The sequence below is a fragment of the Procambarus clarkii genome, chromosome 62 (assembly GCF_040958095.1).
Source record: "Procambarus clarkii isolate CNS0578487 chromosome 62, FALCON_Pclarkii_2.0, whole genome shotgun sequence".
NCBI lineage: Eukaryota > Metazoa > Arthropoda > Malacostraca > Decapoda > Cambaridae > Procambarus > Procambarus clarkii.
Genome location: NC_091211.1, coordinates 5,921,602 through 5,941,810, shown reverse-complemented (window position 1 = coordinate 5,941,810; position 20,209 = coordinate 5,921,602). Strand labels below are relative to the sequence as shown.

Here is a 20,209-nt window from a genome sequence, read left to right as displayed (position 1 = left end):
GGAGCTTCTTGTTGAGGGAAGCTTCTTGTTGAGGGGAGCTTCTTGTTGAGGGAAGTGGCTTGTTGAGGGGAGCTTCTTGTTGAGGGGAGCTTCTTGTTGAGGGGAGCTTCTTGTTGAGGGGAGCTTCTTGTTGAGGGGAGTTACTTGTTGAGGGAAGTTTCTTGTTGAGGGGAGTTACTTGTTGAGGGGAGCTTCTTGTTGAGGGAAGTGGCTTGTTGAGGGGAGCTTCTTGTTGAGGGGAGCTTCTTGTTGAGGGGAGCTTCTTGTTGAGGGGAGCTTCTTGTTGAGGGGAGCTTCTTGTTGAGGGGAGTTACTTGTTGAGGGAAGTTTCTTGTTGAGGGGAGTTACTTGTTGAGGGAAGTGGCTTGTTGAAGGGAGTTTCTTGTTGAGGGGAGTTACTTGTTGAGGGAAGTGGCTTGTTGAGGGGAGTTACTTGTTGAGCAATGTATGTGCGTAGTAATTTAAAAGTATACATAGGGTTGGAGATGAGTATGTTGAGAGCAGGAGTGACCACCTCCCCCATACATGAGAACACAGGCCTAGGAGACCGGGTAAATTATGTTGTAAGGTTAGGTTAGGGAAGGCGTGGGAAGCGGAAGAGGAAAGAGAAGTGGCATGTGAGGGTATTAGTCGCAATGTGAGAGATGGTGTTAGGGAGGGGATGGCCCCTGGCCGGGGGAGCCATCTGCCCCCCCCCCCCCCCCCCCCCCGCCAGCAGCAGTCAACCCTTTCCATCTCTTGGTTTTAGAAAGGGTAGTCTGTCCTATGTCAATAATCTGAGGGTGTTTCCAGCTTCCATAGTGGCGGTACATCAGTAACAACATATGGATTGGGATTTCTTAAACAGTGTCACAGAACTTAAAGAACTGTGCTATGTGAACTTCTCCAACAGTCATTACACACAGATACGTAGACTTGAGAATGAGAAGGTGTTGCGTGGTAGGGTATTTCCTCCTCCAATGGCTTCACCACTGCCAGCACCACAACACAAGGGAGAGGGGGGAAAGTCTCTCACACAATGACACAGAAACACTCCAACAGGAGTGGGTCATTAGTTCGAGTCAATCCCAGTCTCGAGACCAGGGGTCTGCACTCTACAAATGCCTGGAGGATACTGAGGAGTGTGTGAGGTGTCCTCTCTCTTTGTCAACAATGTCCCCACCCCCTACCACCCCTTCACCCTCTGTCTTTCTCTCTCTCTCTCTCTCTCTCTCTCTCTCTCTCTCTCTCTCTCTCTCTCTCTCTCTCTCTCTCTCTCTCTCTCTCTCTCTCTCTCTCTCTCTCTCTCTCTCTCTCTCTCTCTCTCTCTCTTTCTCGATCGATCGATCGAGCAGTTACCCAGCACTTTTCCATATCTGGGGGCATGTTCCCTCTACCTTAGTCAAGACATTACTGGTGTTTACGTTAAGGGGGTGTCAATTACTACACCGGCGCTCCTGCGTGCTCCCCCTCCCCCACACCTGCCAGTCATCATACACTTGTCTTCCCTCAGGGGTCGACAGACTACATGCATTTCTCCATATTCAGAACAATAAATAGTTAGGGAAAGTAAACACATTTATATTATTTTATTCTTGTACTAGCTGTACCCGCCACGCGTTGCTGTGGCTCAGTCTGGTTAAAGTGGAAGGAAAGAAAAGAGAAAGCGCACGTTTCTAATATGTTTAATTTCACAATGCTTGTGGGTAAACAATATTTTTTGTTGTTCCATTGTCTGTGGAGATATAGAGATTGTCTGGTTGGCCGACTCTAGAACACGCAACATATAATTGTCCATGTGAGATGCAATCCGTGTCTTGATGTAAACTGCACACTTCTAAAGATTGGCCCTGAACTCTGTTGATGGTGATTGCAAATGCCAATCGAATTGGAAATTACAATCTATTAAATTGAAAACTGCATATCTGATGGAATCATAGGAATGTGAGGAATGACGACATCTTCCCCTTTGAAAGGTCCTGTCAGATTGTTGCTTCTGTGACGTCGCTGATTAGGTTTTTTGCTGCAAGGTGCGTAGCGTTGCAAAGTTTTGGCTGGTTGATATCTCGCAACATGATAACTGGCACGCCGATTTTCAATTGCCGTACGTGCGGTGGTATTCCTGGCAGATCGAGTGAATTAAAAAATTCTGTTGGATAATTAACCGCTTCATCTGCTTCCTCAACAGTGTCGACGGACTTGTATGTGACTGCCTCGCTTTGAATGTTAGACTGAATAATATTGTTAAGGTCGTAGATGTCTTGTTCTTAGTCACAAGAATAGCTATTTCACTCAGCCAATCGTGATTCTTATAATTGGTTTCAATATTGGGAAATACTTTTTCAATCAATTCTTCTTCTGACCTCACTAAATTGCAGACGTTATAAGGCAATGAATTTCGTCCTGAGGTCAAATCAACCGCCCCGTTTACGTACCCAATTTCTAGAGATTGATGTGAGAATATCTCAGCTGATTGATCGTTTTGCAGTAGCTACATAACTACGCGCATATTTGTAGTTAATTTAAATGTCATTACGTTTTACCACAAAGTAGAGTATTTCATGCAAGCATTTATTTCGTCCGATGGTGTCGATCGAGGAATTACAGGTAATGTTTGCTTGAAACTCCTGCAAGCAATATTAATGTTTCCAAATGGTCTGATGTTTCCACGCAAATCTTGCAATGATCGATCAAGAGCCTCGAACGACTTTTTGTAGTTCATTGTGCATTCATCCCAAACAATAAGTTTGCATTTCTGCAATACTTTTCCCGTGCCGGATGCTTTGGAAATGTTGCACGTCGGAGTTTCACTGAATTGCATGGTCAATGGCGATTTCAAAGTCGAAGTAGCAGTTCTTCCACCTGGTAGCAATGTCGCAGTAATTCCAGACGACGCAAGAGCTAAGGTTATGCCATTTTGGGATCGAAATACTGCCAAAATCAATCTATTTAGGAAGGTTTTACCAGTTCCTCCTGGCGCATCTAAGATGATTTCTCCAAGCTCGTTATTGACAGTTTGAATTATTTGATCGTAAATGCCTGTTTGCTCAAGCGTTGGCCTGGGAATATTTGATTAAACATACGACAACAGATCACCTGTTTTGTAATTTTGTTCACGACGCAATTCTACGTCGAACGAAGCAGCAGCGATCGATTCGATGATGGCATTTCCAGTTGATTGAGAACTCTGATCGCGATTTCTAAGCACAAGTCTTCAATCATTATCAACACTTCGTTGAAGATTATTGCTGTAAAATCCATGTTCATATTTGAATTTTCTTTTCGTATTCGACGGACAATATCTTCAGCCATGTGCGATTTATAATTATCCCATAACTCTGTTGGACATAACGGAGAGCCGGTGATCAATGACATTGATCACCGGCTGAGTGATCAATGAGTGACACTGCATGAATTTGATTTGGATGTGACGTGTTGGACGCGTCATTAATGCATACATCCCAGTGTCGGTCATTCTCCAATAAATTCAGAGCTTGACATGCACTACGGAAAGTGGCATGTGTTACGCCGTTGACAAATCTCAATGGCTGAAAGACGTTGGACCGAGCACATTTACCAACAGCATGCGAAGAAAGAAGCATTCATCCTGATTGGGATGCACGGTGTACAGTCTGCCTATCATAGTTTATTTGAATATGCCAGGTTGTCCGTTGACTTGCTCTCCTCGTTTGCGTCGTTCAAATGATTTTCTACTGGCATTCCATGTGTAATATGTAGGCACTTCCGAACACAGCAGTGTTCTCGCAAACACGTCATTTTGACATAACGTGAAGAAAACAGTTAACGTTGTAGCCGGTGGATTCATAGTTGTTTGTTGCACATTTGCAGCTGTGAAATAACGTGTTGTCCATTTTCTTGTTTTCAAAACAAAAACAAAAAATACTAAAGAAACATTTCAATAATTCAAACGCAGATCAATCGACACAGCTCAATTTCACCACCAATTGCTCTCAAAAATAATAAGAACTGTTAAAACAACGAAAAGAAAAACAATGAAAAAAGAAACAAATAAACTATACCCACAAAATGAACGGTAGGTAAACAACACAGCTCAATTCCAACGCAATGTCACACAAAATAATTAAATCAAAATGAAAATAAATCAAAAGCTATGAAAATTCAATTTATCAATGCAATCGGAAACATTGAATTGGAATCGTAACATATTATGTATTGCTTGTGTTGGTCTTACATGCAACAGATGGCGCTGTTTAAAAAAAAAAACTTGTTTTTAACTATCACAGATGTGGCATCTAAATAGTAGGTTTACAAAAACACGCACGTATTCGATTATAACGTTGTGTCAAAATTTGAAAGCAATCGGTGAAGAACTTTCGGAGATTAAAGCGTATGTTGCTCCGACGTCCAACAGATGGCGCTGGTTTTAAAAAAAAGGCATGTTTTTTTCCTGTCACAGGTGAAGCATGTATATGTTAGGTATATAAAAACGCTCGCCTATTCCAATGCAACGTTATGTCAAAATTTCAAAGCAATCGGTAAAGAGGTTTCGAAGATTTCCCTCACTTGAAAAACACAGTTCTTCAAAAAAAGCCTGTTTTTTCCCGTCACAGACTTGACATCTATATAGTATGTATATAAAAACCTGCTCGGATGAGAATGGAACATTGTGTGAAAATTTCAAGGCAATCGGTGAAGAACTTTCGGAGATTAGCGATTTTGAACAAACGAACATTTACATTTTTATTTATATTGATTTATTATTTAAATAGATTGCTGAGGTTGATCAGTAAGGTATTACCGGGCGTTAATAACTCTCCAGCTGGGACATGACACCAACACCTCATCAATATATTTCTCTTCTCATCTGTGCTGAAACATATCGTGAAAATGTTTATATTACGAATGTGAATATATATTTTTTATTACATTTTTTAATTATGTTCCTAGCTGATAAATAATCTATAAAAAAATAAATGTTAAAATTGAATATTGAATATAACAGATATAAACATTCCTTACATATTAGATAATAATGTTGACATTTATCGTTATCATTTATTTCATGTCTGATTGTCTGAAGTTAATAACTATTCTCATGATGATTCTGTTGTATAAAACAAAAGGAGTTGCCAGAAGTTGAAGTTGTATGACTGGCGTCATACTTGTATATGGAACAGAACTTGTATATGGTTCATGAGTATTATTGGTGTGTTCCCTCAGGCTGTTGTGAGGTACAATGTTCCCGAGGACACGCCCAGTGAAGCCTTTCTCCTGAATGTCACCACACAAACTGCCCCAGACCCCAAGTGTGTCACCAAGAGCATCGAGGCTTGTGCGTCATATCAACTTCCTGACAAGACGTCAAACATGGCAGTTATAGAAGTCAACTTAGTGTCCGGTTACATGCCTGTAAAGGCAGACCTCAAGCAGGTTGTGGGAGACGGCACAGGACTGCTCAAGCGTTACGAAGTTGATGGGTACGCAGTCACCTTTTATGTGGAGCAGTTGTCGCAGGAGGACGTGTGTGTGAGCTTCCGTGTGACTCGAGAGCTGGAGGTAGAGGACCTTAAGCCCGGAACGCTCAAAGTCTATGACTATTACCAACCAGAATTATCTCTCAGTAAAGTAAGTCCAGGTTTTATAGCTATTTTGTTTGTAAATTGTTTAACATTAATTACAATCTATTTTGATCCACCTTTTATTGCTATTTTGTTTGTAAATTGTTTAACATTAATTACAATCTATTCTCATTCATCTTCATAAAAAAATATTTATTACATTTTGTCACAGCTTATTTATCATTACTCGTAATAAAGGTCACAATGTGTACTGATCACCGTGTACTGGGAGACCAATCACAGTGTACTGGGAGACCAATCACAGTGTACTGGGAGACCAATCACAGTGTACTGGGAGACCAATCACCGTGTACTGGGAGACCAATCACAGTGTACTGGGAGACCAATCACAGTGTACTGGGAGACCAATCAACAGTGTACTGGGAGACCAATCACCGTGTACTGGGAGACCAATCACAGTGTACTGGGAGACCAATCACCGTGTAACTGGGAGACCAATCACCGTGTACTGGGAGACCAATCACAGCTGTACTGGAGACCAATCACCGTGTACTGGGAGACCAATCACAGTGTACTGGGAGACCAATCACAGTGTACTGGGAGACCAATCACAGTGTACTGGGAGACCAATCACCGTGTACTGGGAGACCAATCACCGTGTACTGGGAGACCAATCACCGTGTACTTGGAGACCAATCACAGTGTACTGGGAGACCAATCACCGTGTACTGGGAGACCAATCACCGTGTACTGGGAGACCAATCACAGTGTACTGGGAGACCAATCACAGTGTACTGGGAGACCAATCACAGTGTACTGGGAGACCAATCACAGTGTACTGGGAGACCAATCACCGTGTACTGGGAGACCAATCACCGTGTACTTGGAGACCAATCACAGTGTACTGGGAGACCAATCACCGTGTACTGGGAGGACCAATCACCGTGTACTGGGAGGACCAATCACAGTGTACTGGGAGACCAATCACAGTGTACTGGGAGACCAATCACAGTGTACTGGGAGACCAATCACCGTGTACTGGGAGACCAATCACCGTGTACTTGGAGACCAATCACAGTGTACTGGGAGACCAATCACCGTGTACTGGGAGACCAATCACCGTGTACTGGGAGACCAATCACAGTGTACTGGGAGACCAATCACAGTGTACTGGGAGACCAATCACCGTGTACTGGGAGACCAATCACAGTGTACTGGGAGACCAATCACCGTGTACTGGGAGACCAATCACAGTGTACTGGGAGACCAATCACAGTGTACTGGGAGACCAATCACAGTGTACTGGGAGACCAATCACAGTGTACTGGGAGACCAATCACCGTGTACTGGGAGACCAATCACCGTGTACTTGGAGACCAATCACAGTGTACTGGGAGACCAATCACCGTGTACTGGGAGACCAATCACCGTGTACTGGGAGACCAATCACAGTGAACTGGGAGACCAATCACAGTGTACTGGGAGACCAATCACCGTGTACTGGGAGACCAATCACAGTATACTGGGAGACCAATCACCATGTACTGGGAGACCAATCACCGTGTACTGGGAGACCAATCACAGTGTACTGGGAGACCAATCATAGTGTACTGGGAGACCAATCACAGTGTACTGGGAGACCAATCACAGTGTACTGGGAGACCAATCACCGTGTACTGGGAGACCAATCACCGTGTACTGGGAGACCAATCACAGTGTACTGGGAGACCAATCACCGTGTACTGGGAGACCAATCACCGTGTACTGGGAGACCAATCACAGTGTACTGGGAGACCAATCACAGTGTACTGGGAGACCAATCATAGTGTACTGGGAGACCAATCACAGTGTACTGGGAGACCAATCACCGTGTACTGGGAGACAAATCACCGTGTACTGGGAGACCAATCACCGTGTACTGGGAAACCAATCACAGTATACTGGGAGACCAATCACCATGTACTGGGAGACCAATCACCGTGTACTGGGAGACCAATCACCGTGTACTGGGAAACCAATCACAGTATACTGGGAGACCAATCACCATGTACTGGGAGACCAATCACCGTGTACTGGGAGACCAATCACAGTGTACTGGGAGACCAATCATAGTGTACTGGGAGACCAATCACAATGTACTGGGAGACCAATCACAGTGTACTGGGAGACCAATCACAGTGTACTGGGAGACCAATCACGGTGTACTGGGAGACCAATCACAGTGTACTGGGAGACCAATCACAGTGTACTGGGAGACCAATCACAGTGTACTGGGAGACCAATCACAGTGTACTGGGAGACCAATCACAGTGTACTGGGAGACCAATCACAGTGTACTGGGAGACCAATCACAGTGTACTGGGAGACCAATCACAGTGTACTGGGAGACCAATCACAGTGTACTGGGAGACCAATCACCGTGTACTGGGAGACCAATCACAGTGTACTGGGAGACCAATCACAGTGTACTGGGAGACCAATCACCGTGTACTGGGAGACCAATCACCGTGTACTTGGAGACCAATCACAGTGTACTGGGAGACCAATCACCGTGTACTGGAGACCAATCACCGTGTACTGGGAGACCAATCACAGTGTACTGGGAGACCAATCACAGTGTACTGGGAGACCAATCACCGTGTACTGGGAGACCAATCACAGTGTACTGGGAGACCAATCACCGTGTACTGGGAGACCAATCACAGTGTACTGGGAGACCAATCACAGTGTACTGGGAGACCAATCACAGTGTACTGGGAGACCAATCACAGTGTACTGGGAGACCAATCACCGTGTACTGGGAGACCAATCACCGTGTACTTGGAGACCAATCACAGTGTACTGGGAGACCAATCACCGTGTACTGGGAGACCAATCACCGTGTACTGGGAGACCAATCACAGTGAACTGGGAGACCAATCACAGTGTACTGGGAGACCAATCACCGTGTACTGGGAGACCAATCACAGTATACTGGGAGACCAATCACCATGTACTGGGAGACCAATCACCGTGTACTGGGAGACCAATCACAGTGTACTGGGAGACCAATCATAGTGTACTGGGAGACCAATCACAGTGTACTGGGAGACCAATCACAGTGTACTGGGAGACCAATCACCGTGTACTGGGAGACCAATCACCGTGTACTGGGAGACCAATCACAGTGTACTGGGAGACCAATCACCGTGTACTGGGAGACCAATCACCGTGTACTGGGAGACCAATCACAGTGTACTGGGAGACCAATCACAGTGTACTGGGAGACCAATCATAGTGTACTGGGAGACCAATCACAGTGTACTGGGAGACCAATCACCGTGTACTGGGAGACAAATCACCGTGTACTGGGAGACCAATCACCGTGTACTGGGAAACCAATCACAGTATACTGGGAGACCAATCACCATGTACTGGGAGACCAATCACCGTGTACTGGGAGACCAATCACCGTGTACTGGGAAACCAATCACAGTATACTGGGAGACCAATCACCATGTACTGGGAGACCAATCACCGTGTACTGGGAGACCAATCACAGTGTACTGGGAGACCAATCATAGTGTACTGGGAGACCAATCACAATGTACTGGGAGACCAATCACAGTGTACTGGGAGACCAATCACAGTGTACTGGGAGACCAATCACGGTGTACTGGGAGACCAATCACAGTGTACTGGGAGACCAATCACAGTGTACTGGGAGACCAATCACAGTGTACTGGGAGACCAATCACAGTGTACTGGGAGACCAATCACAGTGTACTGGGAGACCAATCACAGTGTACTGGGAGACCAATCACAGTGTACTGGGAGACCAATCACAGTGTACTGGGAGACCAATCACAGTGTACTGGGAGACCAATCACCGTGTACTGGGAGACCAATCACAGTGTACTGGGAGACCAATCACTGTGTACTGGGAGACCAATCACCGTGTACTGGGAGACCAATCACCGTGTACTGGGAGACCAATCACAGTGTACTGGGAGACCAATCACAGTGTACTGGGAGACCAATCACAGTGTACTGGGAGACCAATCACAGTGTACTGGGAGACCAATCACAGTGTACTGGGAGACCAATCACAGTGTACTGGGAGACCAATCACCAGTGTACTGGGAGACCAATCACAGTGTACTGGGAGACCAATCACAGTGTACTGGGAGACCAATCACAGTGTACTGGGAGACCAATCACATGTGTACTGGGAGACCAATCACAGTGTACTGGGAGACCAATCACAGTGTACTGGGAGACCAATCACAGTGTACTGGGAGACCAATCACAGTGTACTGGGAGACCAATCACCGTGTACTGGGAGACCAATCACAGTGTACTGGGAGACCAATCACAGTGTACTGGGAGACCAATCACAGTGTACTGGGAGACCAATCACAGTGTACTGGGAGACCAATCACAGTGTACTGGGAGACCAATCACCGTGTACTGGGAGACCAATCACCGTGTACTGGGAGACCAATCACAGTGTACTGGGAGACCAATCACCGTGTACTGGGAGACCAATCACAGTGTACTGGGAGACCAATCACAGTGTACTGGAGACCAATCACAGTGTACTGGGAGACCAATCACAGTGTACTGGGAGACCAATCACAGTGTACTGGGAGACCAACCACCGTGTACTGGGAGACCAATCACCGTGTACTTGGAGACCAATCACAGTGTACTGGGAGACCAATCACCGTGTACTGGGAGACCAATCACAGTGTACTGGGAGACCAATCACAGTGTACTGGGAGACCAATCACAGTGTACTGGGAGACCAATCACAGTGTACTGGGAGACCAATCACAGTGTACTGGGAGACCAATCACAGTGTACTGGGAGACCAATCACAGTGTACTGGGAGACCAATCACAGTGTACTGGGAGACCAATCACAGTGTACTGGGAGACCAATCACAGTGTACTGGGAGACCAATCACCGTGTACTGGGAGACCAATCACAGTGTACTGGGAGACCAATCACCGTGTACTGGGAGACCAATCACCGTGTACTGGGAGACCAATCACAGTGTACTGGGAGACCAATCACAGTGTACTGGGAGACCAATCATAGTGTACTGGGAGACCAATCACAGTGTACTGGGAGACCAATCACCGTGTACTGGGAGACAAATCACCGTGTACTGGGAGACCAATCACCGTGTACTGGGAAACCAATCACAGTATACTGGGAGACCAATCACCATGTACTGGGAGACCAATCACCGTGTACTGGGAGACCAATCACCGTGTACTGGGAAACCAATCACAGTATACTGGGAGACCAATCACCATGTACTGGGAGACCAATCACCGTGTACTGGGAGACCAATCACAGTGTACTGGGAGACCAATCATAGTGTACTGGGAGACCAATCACAATGTACTGGGAGACCAATCACAGTGTACTGGGAGACCAATCACAGTGTACTGGGAGACCAATCACGGTGTACTGGGAGACCAATCACAGTGTACTGGGAGACCAATCACAGTGTACTGGGAGACCAATCACAGTGTACTGGGAGACCAATCACAGTGTACTGGGAGACCAATCACAGTGTACTGGGAGACCAATCACAGTGTACTGGGAGACCAATCACAGTGTACTGGGAGACCAATCACAGTGTACTGGGAGACCAATCACAGTGTACTGGGAGACCAATCACCGTGTACTGGGAGACCAATCACAGTGTACTGGGAGACCAATCACTGTGTACTGGGAGACCAATCACCGTGTACTGGGAGACCAATCACCGTGTACTGGGAGACCAATCACAGTGTACTGGGAGACCAATCACAGTGTACTGGGAGACCAATCACAGTGTACTGGGAGACCAATCACAGTGTACTGGGAGACCAATCACAGTGTACTGGGAGACCAATCACAGTGTACTGGGAGACCAATCACCGTGTACTGGGAGACCAATCACAGTGTACTGGGAGACCAATCACCGTGTACTGGGAGACCAATCACCGTGTACTGGGAGACCAATCACTGTGTACTGGGAGACCAATCACAGTGTACTGGGAGACCAATCACAGTGTACTGGGAGACCAATCACAGTGTACTGGGAGACCAATCACAGTGTACTGGGAGACCAACCACCGTGTACTGGGAGACCAATCACAGTGTACTGGGAGACCAATCACAGTGTACTGGAGACCAATCACAGTGTACTGGGAGACCAATCACAGTGTACTGGGAGACCAATCACAGTGTACTGGGAGACCAACCACCGTGTACTGGGAGACCAATCACCGTGTACTTGGAGACCAATCACAGTGTACTGGGAGACCAATCACCGTGTACTGGGAGACCAATCACAGTGTACTGGGAGACCAATCACAGTGTACTGGAGACCAATCACAGTGTACTGGGAGACCAATCACAGTGTACTGGGAGACCAATCACAGTGTACTGGGAGACCAACCACCGTGTACTGGGAGACCAATCACCGTGTACTTGGAGACCAATCACAGTGTACTGGGAGACCAATCACCGTGTACTGGGAGACCAATCACAGTGTACTGGGAGACCAATCACAGTGTACTGGAGACCAATCACAGTGTACTGGGAGACCAATCACAGTGTACTGGGAGACCAATCACAGTGTACTGGGAGACCAACCACCGTGTACTGGGAGACCAATCACCGTGTACTTGGAGATCAATCACAGTGTACTGGGAGACCAATCACCGTGTACTTGGAGACCAATCACAGTGTACTGGGAGACCAATCACCGTGTACTGGGAGACCAATCACAGTGTACTGGGAGACCAATCACAGTGTACTGGAGACCAATCACAGTGTACTGGGAGACCAATCACAGTGTACTGGGAGACCAATCACAGTGTACTGGGAGACCAACCACCGTGTACTGGGAGACCAATCACCGTGTACTTGGAGACCAATCACAGTGTACTGGGAGACCAATCACCGTGTACTGGGAGACCAATCACAGTGTACTGGGAGACCAATCACAGTGTACTGGGAGACCAATCACAGTGTACTGGGAGACCAATCACAGTGTACTGGGAGACCAATCACAGTGTACTGGGAGACCAATCACAGTGTACTGGGAGACCAATCACAGTGTACTGGGAGACCAATCACCATGTACTGGGAGACCAATCACCGTGTACTGGGAGACCAATCACAGTGTACTGGGAGACCAATCACAGTGTACTGGGAGACCAATCACAGTGTACTGGGAGACCAATCACAGTGTACTGGAGACCAATCACCGTGTACTGGGAGACCAATCACTGTGTACTGGGAGACCAATCACAGTGTACTGGGAGACCAATCACAGTGTACTGGGAGACCAATCACTGTGTACTGGGAGACCAATCACAGTGTACTGGGAGACCAATCACAGTGTACTGGGAGACCAATCACTGTGTACTGGGAGACCAATCACAGTGTACTGGGAGACCAATCACAGTGTACTGGGAGACCAATCACAGTGTACTGGGAGACCAATCACCGTGTACTGGGAGACCAATCACAGTGTACTGGGAGACCAATCACAGTGTACTGGGAGACCAATCACAGTGTACTGGGAGACCATTAACAAACTGAAACTCAAAGACAAGTAAATTAACTAAAGAACCATACAATGTTATCATCACAAAGAACCATACAATGTTATCATCACAAAGAACCATACAATGTTATCATCACAAAGAACCATACAATGTTATCATCACAAAGAACCATACAATGTTATCATCACAAAGAACCATACAATGTTATCATCACAAAGAACCATACAATGTTATCATCACAAAGAACCATACAATGTTATCATCACAAAGAACCATACAATGTTATCATCACAAAGAACCATACAATGTTATCATCACAAAGAACCATACAATGTTATCATCACAAAGAACCATACAATGTTATCATCACAAAGAACCATACAATGTTATCATCACAAAGAACCATACAATGTTATCATCACAAAGAAGTATACAATGTTATCATCACAAACAAGCAAACAATATTATCATCACAAAGAACCATACAATGTTATCATCACAAAGAAGTATACAATGTTATCATCACAAAGAACCATACAATGTTATCATCACAAAGAACCATACAATGTTATCATCACAAAGAAGTATACAATGTTATCATCACAAACAAGCAAACAATATTATCATCACAAAGAACCATACAATGTTATCATCACAAAGAAGTATACAATGTTATCATCACAAAGAACCATACAATGTTATCATCACAAAGAACCATACAATGTTATCATCACAAAGAAGTATACAATGTTATCATCACAAACAAGCAAACAATATTATCATCACAAAGAACCATACAATGTTATCATCACAAAGAAGTATACAATGTTATCATCACAAACAAGCAAACAATATTATCATCACAAAGAACCATACAATGTTATCATCACAAAAGAACAAATTGTGTTACCATCAAAAGGGAGCAAAGAGAGTTAAGAACCTAGAGAAGACCTCAACCAGTCACAAGTCTCAATAAGTAAGCTGTGAACTGAGAATTTTATAAACAAAATTGTAAATAATTATATTGTATTTAATTATACAAGAGATATATAAGAACTCTTGTATAATTAATTAAATAAATCAAATCAAATAAAAATATATATGTATGAAAGCCTGGCAGTAAGATGCTAGCCACTTGACTTCAGGAATAAAGATTAAATAAGTCGGGGAACGTAGTCTCAGGTTCAAGAGACCTAGAGTGGAAAATTGAAGTAATTTCTTCCGCGCTGGACGCAGGTGAGAACCCCGATGACCAAAGTAGTAGGATAGCCAGATGTCCGAGGTAGAATACTGCCGCTTCTTGATACCTGCTACTCTACCTCCCGGTCTCTGGGGGACAGAAGGTAGCCTAGAGAGTTCCCAGAGGGGCTGCGAGGTCCCTGTGCTTTTGGGGCTGGTGTACACAGGGGTTAAGCGCCGACTATATCACGAGGGAAAGTGAGAACAGAGCCGACAATAAGGATACTGTAAAGAGAGCATTGACGGAGTGTCACCGATGGAGGTCGACGAGGCTCTGCCCTTTGTCTTCCCCCGTGACAATAGTCACTAACAAGAGGTGTGAGGTAGAGAAAACAAATAGAGAAAGTGACAGAAGGGACTGCAAGCAGAGGTAACTTTGCTGGGATGGAAAATACAGGAACAAAATTTAGAAAAGGGAGAGAGAAAATATAGAAGGATATTAAAAACCTAAAAATAAACCTTAGCAGTAGTGACGATTATGGAGAAGCTACCTTGAAGGAGTTAAACGAATTAAGGAAATACATCATAAAAGAGAGAAAACTGCACATGGACTTCAGAATAGAATAATATCATAGGAAAAAGATCGGCAGGCAGCAGAGGAGGCAAGAAAGACAACCGAAAATTAAGAACAAAACATAAAGAATGTGACTGATAAATAGGGAGCATTACCAGACAAAACATTTGCTGAAGACTCTGAAGGATCAGAGGGGAAACATATCATTAAAGCAACAGTAATAGATGATTTAAAAAGCCAGCACATTGTGTAAAGTGTTAGGCAGGAGTTGGAGCGGTAGAAATCACTGATAATCTACAATCTGTCAGAGCCACCGGAAGGCACATGGTAAATGAGAAGAGAAGATAAGAAGATCAAAAAGTGATTGAAGTCATTCTCACCAAAATACAGGCTAGTGAGGCTAACAGGAAAATTAATTAGGTTGGTATGTTTCAAATGAGGAATAATCGACCAGTGAATGTAATGTTTCAGACTATTGCTCACGGAATATATACTGGCTAAAATGTCTGAGGGACAGGGTAAACTGAGGGACAGAGACTTACAAAAATGTATAATTAACCAAGAAATGTGAAAGGCAAGTAGAGAGGAATCAAAGGAAATGAGAGACGCAAAATGAGTAAGTGCCTCAAGGAAACTAGAAAGCCTCAGAGAGATAATAATGCAAGCAGTTCACAAGAACAGGAAAGTTAGACAACAGGGAGGTCAGTGCGACAGAATAATGGGTCTAACAAACCTGTAAAGGTACAGACCACGAGCAGTGGTCAGTAATGACCAGAACAGCAGACGCCCCTTCCCTGTCAGAATTGGTCATAGAACAACAAGAACCATTACACCTTGGGAGAAACCATTGCAGCTCAACTGGGATAAGTACTATTAAAGAAATGTACACATTTATTCAGATACAATTACAAATAAAGGGGTAGAGTTACAGGAAAGGGTACCAAGAGAGTATCCTCACGTTAGTGCAATGACAAACAAAACTGACCTGTGTTATGGGAATGCAATCGTCCCACGAGGATATCAGGTAAAACGAAAGAATGGGTTGAAAAGGGACAGAGAATGTGTAGCCCTAATGCCGAAACTACACTGCAGCTTCAAGGAAGTGAAATTATCAGATTAATCTGATCAACAAGATTACAAATTAGGAATAAAAACATTTGAGGACATGGAGATAGTAGCAGCAGTGATTTACAATCCCCCAATAACCGACAGAAGGCCTAGGGAAGAATATGATAAATGCATTGACATTTGTCTGAAGGTAATACAAAAAGCAGGCACAGTGGTGAGGCAGGGGCAGAGAGCTAGGACTCTAATATTTTAGGATTTCAATCATAGGGAAATAGATGGGATAATCCCCACTAGGGATGATGAGACATGGAAAGCAAATCTGGAATATATAGTAGAGAAGAACTTTATATAAAAAACATATTCCAGAACCAAGTAGATTAAAGGGAGAGGAGCCACCAGAAGGTCCTAGTGGCTTACGTAAAATTATTTACGACTTTGTTGTTTACCCAAAATGAGGCAGCTATTGACAAGCTAGATTATGAGATGTACCTAGGAGCCAGCACCCACTACGTTATCGTGCATGAGTACAAAATGGAGCTAAAGGAATTGAATAGACCAAGAGACATTCTGAGGAAGACGAGAGACTATAGACATGGAGACTACAGCAAGGTGAGAGATTTTCTGATTGAAGTTCATTGGGGGAAGGGAACTAGAAGCGAAGACGACAAATGATATGATGGAAGTTATTTCTTAGAAATGTATAGATGCAACGGAGCTGTACAACTCACTCAAGACGGAGGTGGACAGGAAAGGTACAGTAAACCCGTGGTTTAATAGGCTGCAGAGTAGCAAGGGAAAGAACCTTAAAAGCATGGAAAAAGAAGAGAGAGCTTGGGACAGAGGAAAATAGAGGCCCTTAAAACAACCAGAAATAAATACATATTAAAAGTGACATTGCAGCAGAAGCTAAGCTGTTTTAGATAAAAACCATCCAAAGCGGTTTTATTGTTATATAAAGAGGAAAACCACAGTAAGAGACCATGTGATAGGTGAAAGATAAAATGGAGACGTGTCCCAGAAAACAACTAGGAAGTATGTGTGAGGAATTCAATAAAAGATTTCAGGTCTTTACAAACAAACAAACGTAGAGACTAGAGTTGAATGATGAAAGGCCAGATGAACCACTGGATGACACAGTAGTCACTGTAGAACAGGTAAGCCAACACTTGGAGGAAATAGACTTACTATCACCATAGCTGATGAAGGAGGGTGCAGAGGTGATATGTCACCCGCTAACTAATGTCTTCTATAAAACACTCTTAACAGGAAATCTCCCAGAATCTTGGAAAAGGAAAATGTTGTGTTGGGTATTCAAGACAAGAGACAGATAGGAGGCACTAAATTACAGACCATTGTCACTGACAAGTATTCCATGTACAGTGCTGGAGAACGTTATCAGGTTGAGAACAGTGGAGCACCTGGTGAGGTTAAACATCATGCCAGAATCACAGCGTGGATTTAGAAAGGGAAAGTCGTGCCTGACAAAGATACTAAGATACAACAGGAAAAAGAAGGTTGGGTTGATTGCATTTTCCTTGACAGTGAAAAAGCATTTGATACTGTTCGTCATGAAAGACTGGTAAACATATGGATAAGCAAGCTGGGATAATTGGGAAGACACTAAATTGGGCAAGGGAGTTCATGTAGGACTTAGGAGAAAGAGTCACACTCAGGGGCGAAGTCTCCAGGTGGAGGAATGTAACAAGTGGGGTTCCCGAAGGATCGGTACTTGGACCACTACTGTTGCTAATTTATGGTAATGACCTACCCGAGGGAGTGAACTCATACATGTCAAATGTTTGTAGGCGATGCAAAGATAACGAGGAATGTAAAAACAGAGGAAGCCTGCAGAATGTTATAGGAAGACCTTGACAAACTTCACGAGTGGGCAATCAAACGGTTGTTGGAATTCATGTGTAAGACAATAAAGATTTGGAGGGAAGAAAAAAATAGCCGGTGGTGCTTACATCATAAATTTAAGGCTACTACAGGAATGGAAAGGATGGAATTATTAGGGGAAGGCACCGCCATTACGACTATATATCAATTGGAAGATAAAGATTTTGATGGGACATGGGGAAAGGAATTGTGTCCAACCACTTGGACGGTCGGAGATTGAACGCCGACCTGCAGGAAAAGACAGTCGGTCTGCCGTCAAGCCCAAGGGGTTGGGCGAAAGAGATTTGGGAGTGGATGTAATTCCAATGCCAGAACCACACATAGGCAGGGTGACAGTGGACCACATTTGACAGGGTGACATTTGGGAAACTGGCGGACATTAGGATGATGTCATCTCACTTGGTGGGGCCACATGAGCAACACAAACTCACGTGGTTTGTGTTGGCCACGTTGACCCACCAAGTGAGGTGATTCAATGAAATATCTATGCCTAAGTTGACCACCGAGCGCTGTCGGATCTTGGATAAATAGCCTCACAACCACCAAGAATTTTGTACAGTCAGTGTGGTCTAGTGGTTAAGGTACCAGATACGCGTGTGTATGAGAGTGTGTGTGTATGTTTCTGTCCAGAGTTGGGGGGCCAGATGCTTGGACTAGCCTTACCTAAATTTCAAGAATGAATGGTCTTGGGTGCGGAGCAGTCATAGGCTGGTCAGGTTAGGCCTAACTTGAATGATTTACGAAATATTATTATTAATAGACACCCCTAGCTGTGCGATTGTCACAGTCAAGTGAGAAATCTTTGGTGTGATCACCCTGAAGTTTTTAGTGACTATATTATGTTCCTGAGACCAATACAGTAGTTTCAGTCATTCTTATTACTAAATTTTCCGAGAGGTGGGAAGCAGGGAGAGAACGAGGGGAGGGATCAAGGGGATGGAGACTACGGAGTCAAAGGGGATGTGCTGGGGGGAAAAGGGGGAGATGTTGGTAAGAGGAGAGAAGAGACCCGGGTGCAGCTGGGTACCTCTTCTATATATCTCAATGAAATGTCTGTTCCAGGTTGAGAGGAGAGGGGGGGATGGGTAGAGAGATGGGGGAGAGGGGGAAAATAGGGAGATTGAAGCGAAAATAGGGTAGAAGAAGAAGAAGAAGAGGATGGGTGAGGGAACGCGGGAAAGTGGTGAAGAGGGGAAAGGGGTATTTGGGGATCGAGGAACAAGAAGAGGGTTGATTAAACATCAATACCAGCAGATAAATAAATTGGAGAACACTCTATGGACATTCAATACCACTTTTCAGTCTTCATAGGAGTCGCTGCTTTTCACAATAGCAGCCAATCCTACTTAAAAACAGCGTGGGAGGTGGTAGTGGGGGTGGGGAGTGGACCAGAAGGTCCCATGGCACTCCTCATACAGTCACAAGTAACCAGGGAGAGTTGTGTGAGGCTGCGACTGTCTGGCCTACAACTTCACACACACAAATACTCTCTTTTATATGGATCTTTAACTTCCATTGCCCTGGTCTGTCTATACCTCACCTGTCCCTTTATCTGTTTATTTATCTATCCCTCCATCTATCGATTCATTTATTCATCAGTACATTCATCCGTCCTTGTATCTATCTGTCTATCTCGCCATCTATCTAACCATCTATCCAATTATCTACCCATCCATCTATTTATTTATCGATCAATCCATGTCTTTCCATGTATCTATCCATGTATCTGTCCATGAATCTGTCTATCTGTCTGTCCATTTACGCAACTTTCAATCCATCCATCTATCGAACTATGCAACTATCTATCCATCTATTGATCTATTTATCCATCCATCTATTCCTCTATTTGCCCATCTACCCATCTATCCATCCATATATACATTTATCTATATTTGTCTATCCATCCATTCATCTATCCGCGTATTTATTCATCAGTCCTTCCATTTATCTATCTATCTTCCCATCTATCTATCCATCTACCTATCCATCCAACGAGAGTCTGTCTGCCTGTGTCTCTCCGTGTCTGTCTCTGTCTTTCTCTGTCTCTGTGTTCCTGTGTGTCTCCGTCTTTGTCTCAGTCAGTCTATCTCTGTCTATACATGTAATGTGTGGGTGGTCGCCAGTGAGAGAAGCTTAGTCGTGTGATAAACTACTATAAAAGAGAAGTTACCCATTACTCTGATAAATGTCTGTGACTTGAGTAACCTTTAAAGCTGTGGAAGAATCGTCTGTTTTATGCGAGTTCTGGTAAATTATTGACAGTAGGAAATTGTTTAATTTTTTCCAAGATCAGTCAATAATGGTGCATATTACTGGGTCAAAATTTTGTTTGAATTTGTTTGAAAAACATTTAGTGGTGTAGCTGGATGGGAAGTGCCAAAAATCGTCGTGGT

At 44.3% G+C, this 20,209-nt stretch overlaps 1 protein-coding gene across 2 annotated transcripts in view; it reads left to right on the top strand.

The window, feature by feature from the left end:
* LOC123766633 (murinoglobulin-2) overlaps nt 1-20,209 on the top strand; it is a 585,294-nt gene that overhangs the window by 554,886 nt on the left and 10,199 nt on the right. For both annotated transcript variants that reach the window (XR_011223484.1, XM_069308162.1), the window contains exon 26: nt 5,182-5,586. Coding sequence is in view for 1 of the 2 variants with exons in the window: in XM_069308162.1 (XP_069164263.1) it covers nt 5,182-5,586 (405 nt within the window). In the remaining variant the exon portion in view is untranslated. The remainder of the gene's footprint in view (nt 1-5,181; nt 5,587-20,209) is intronic.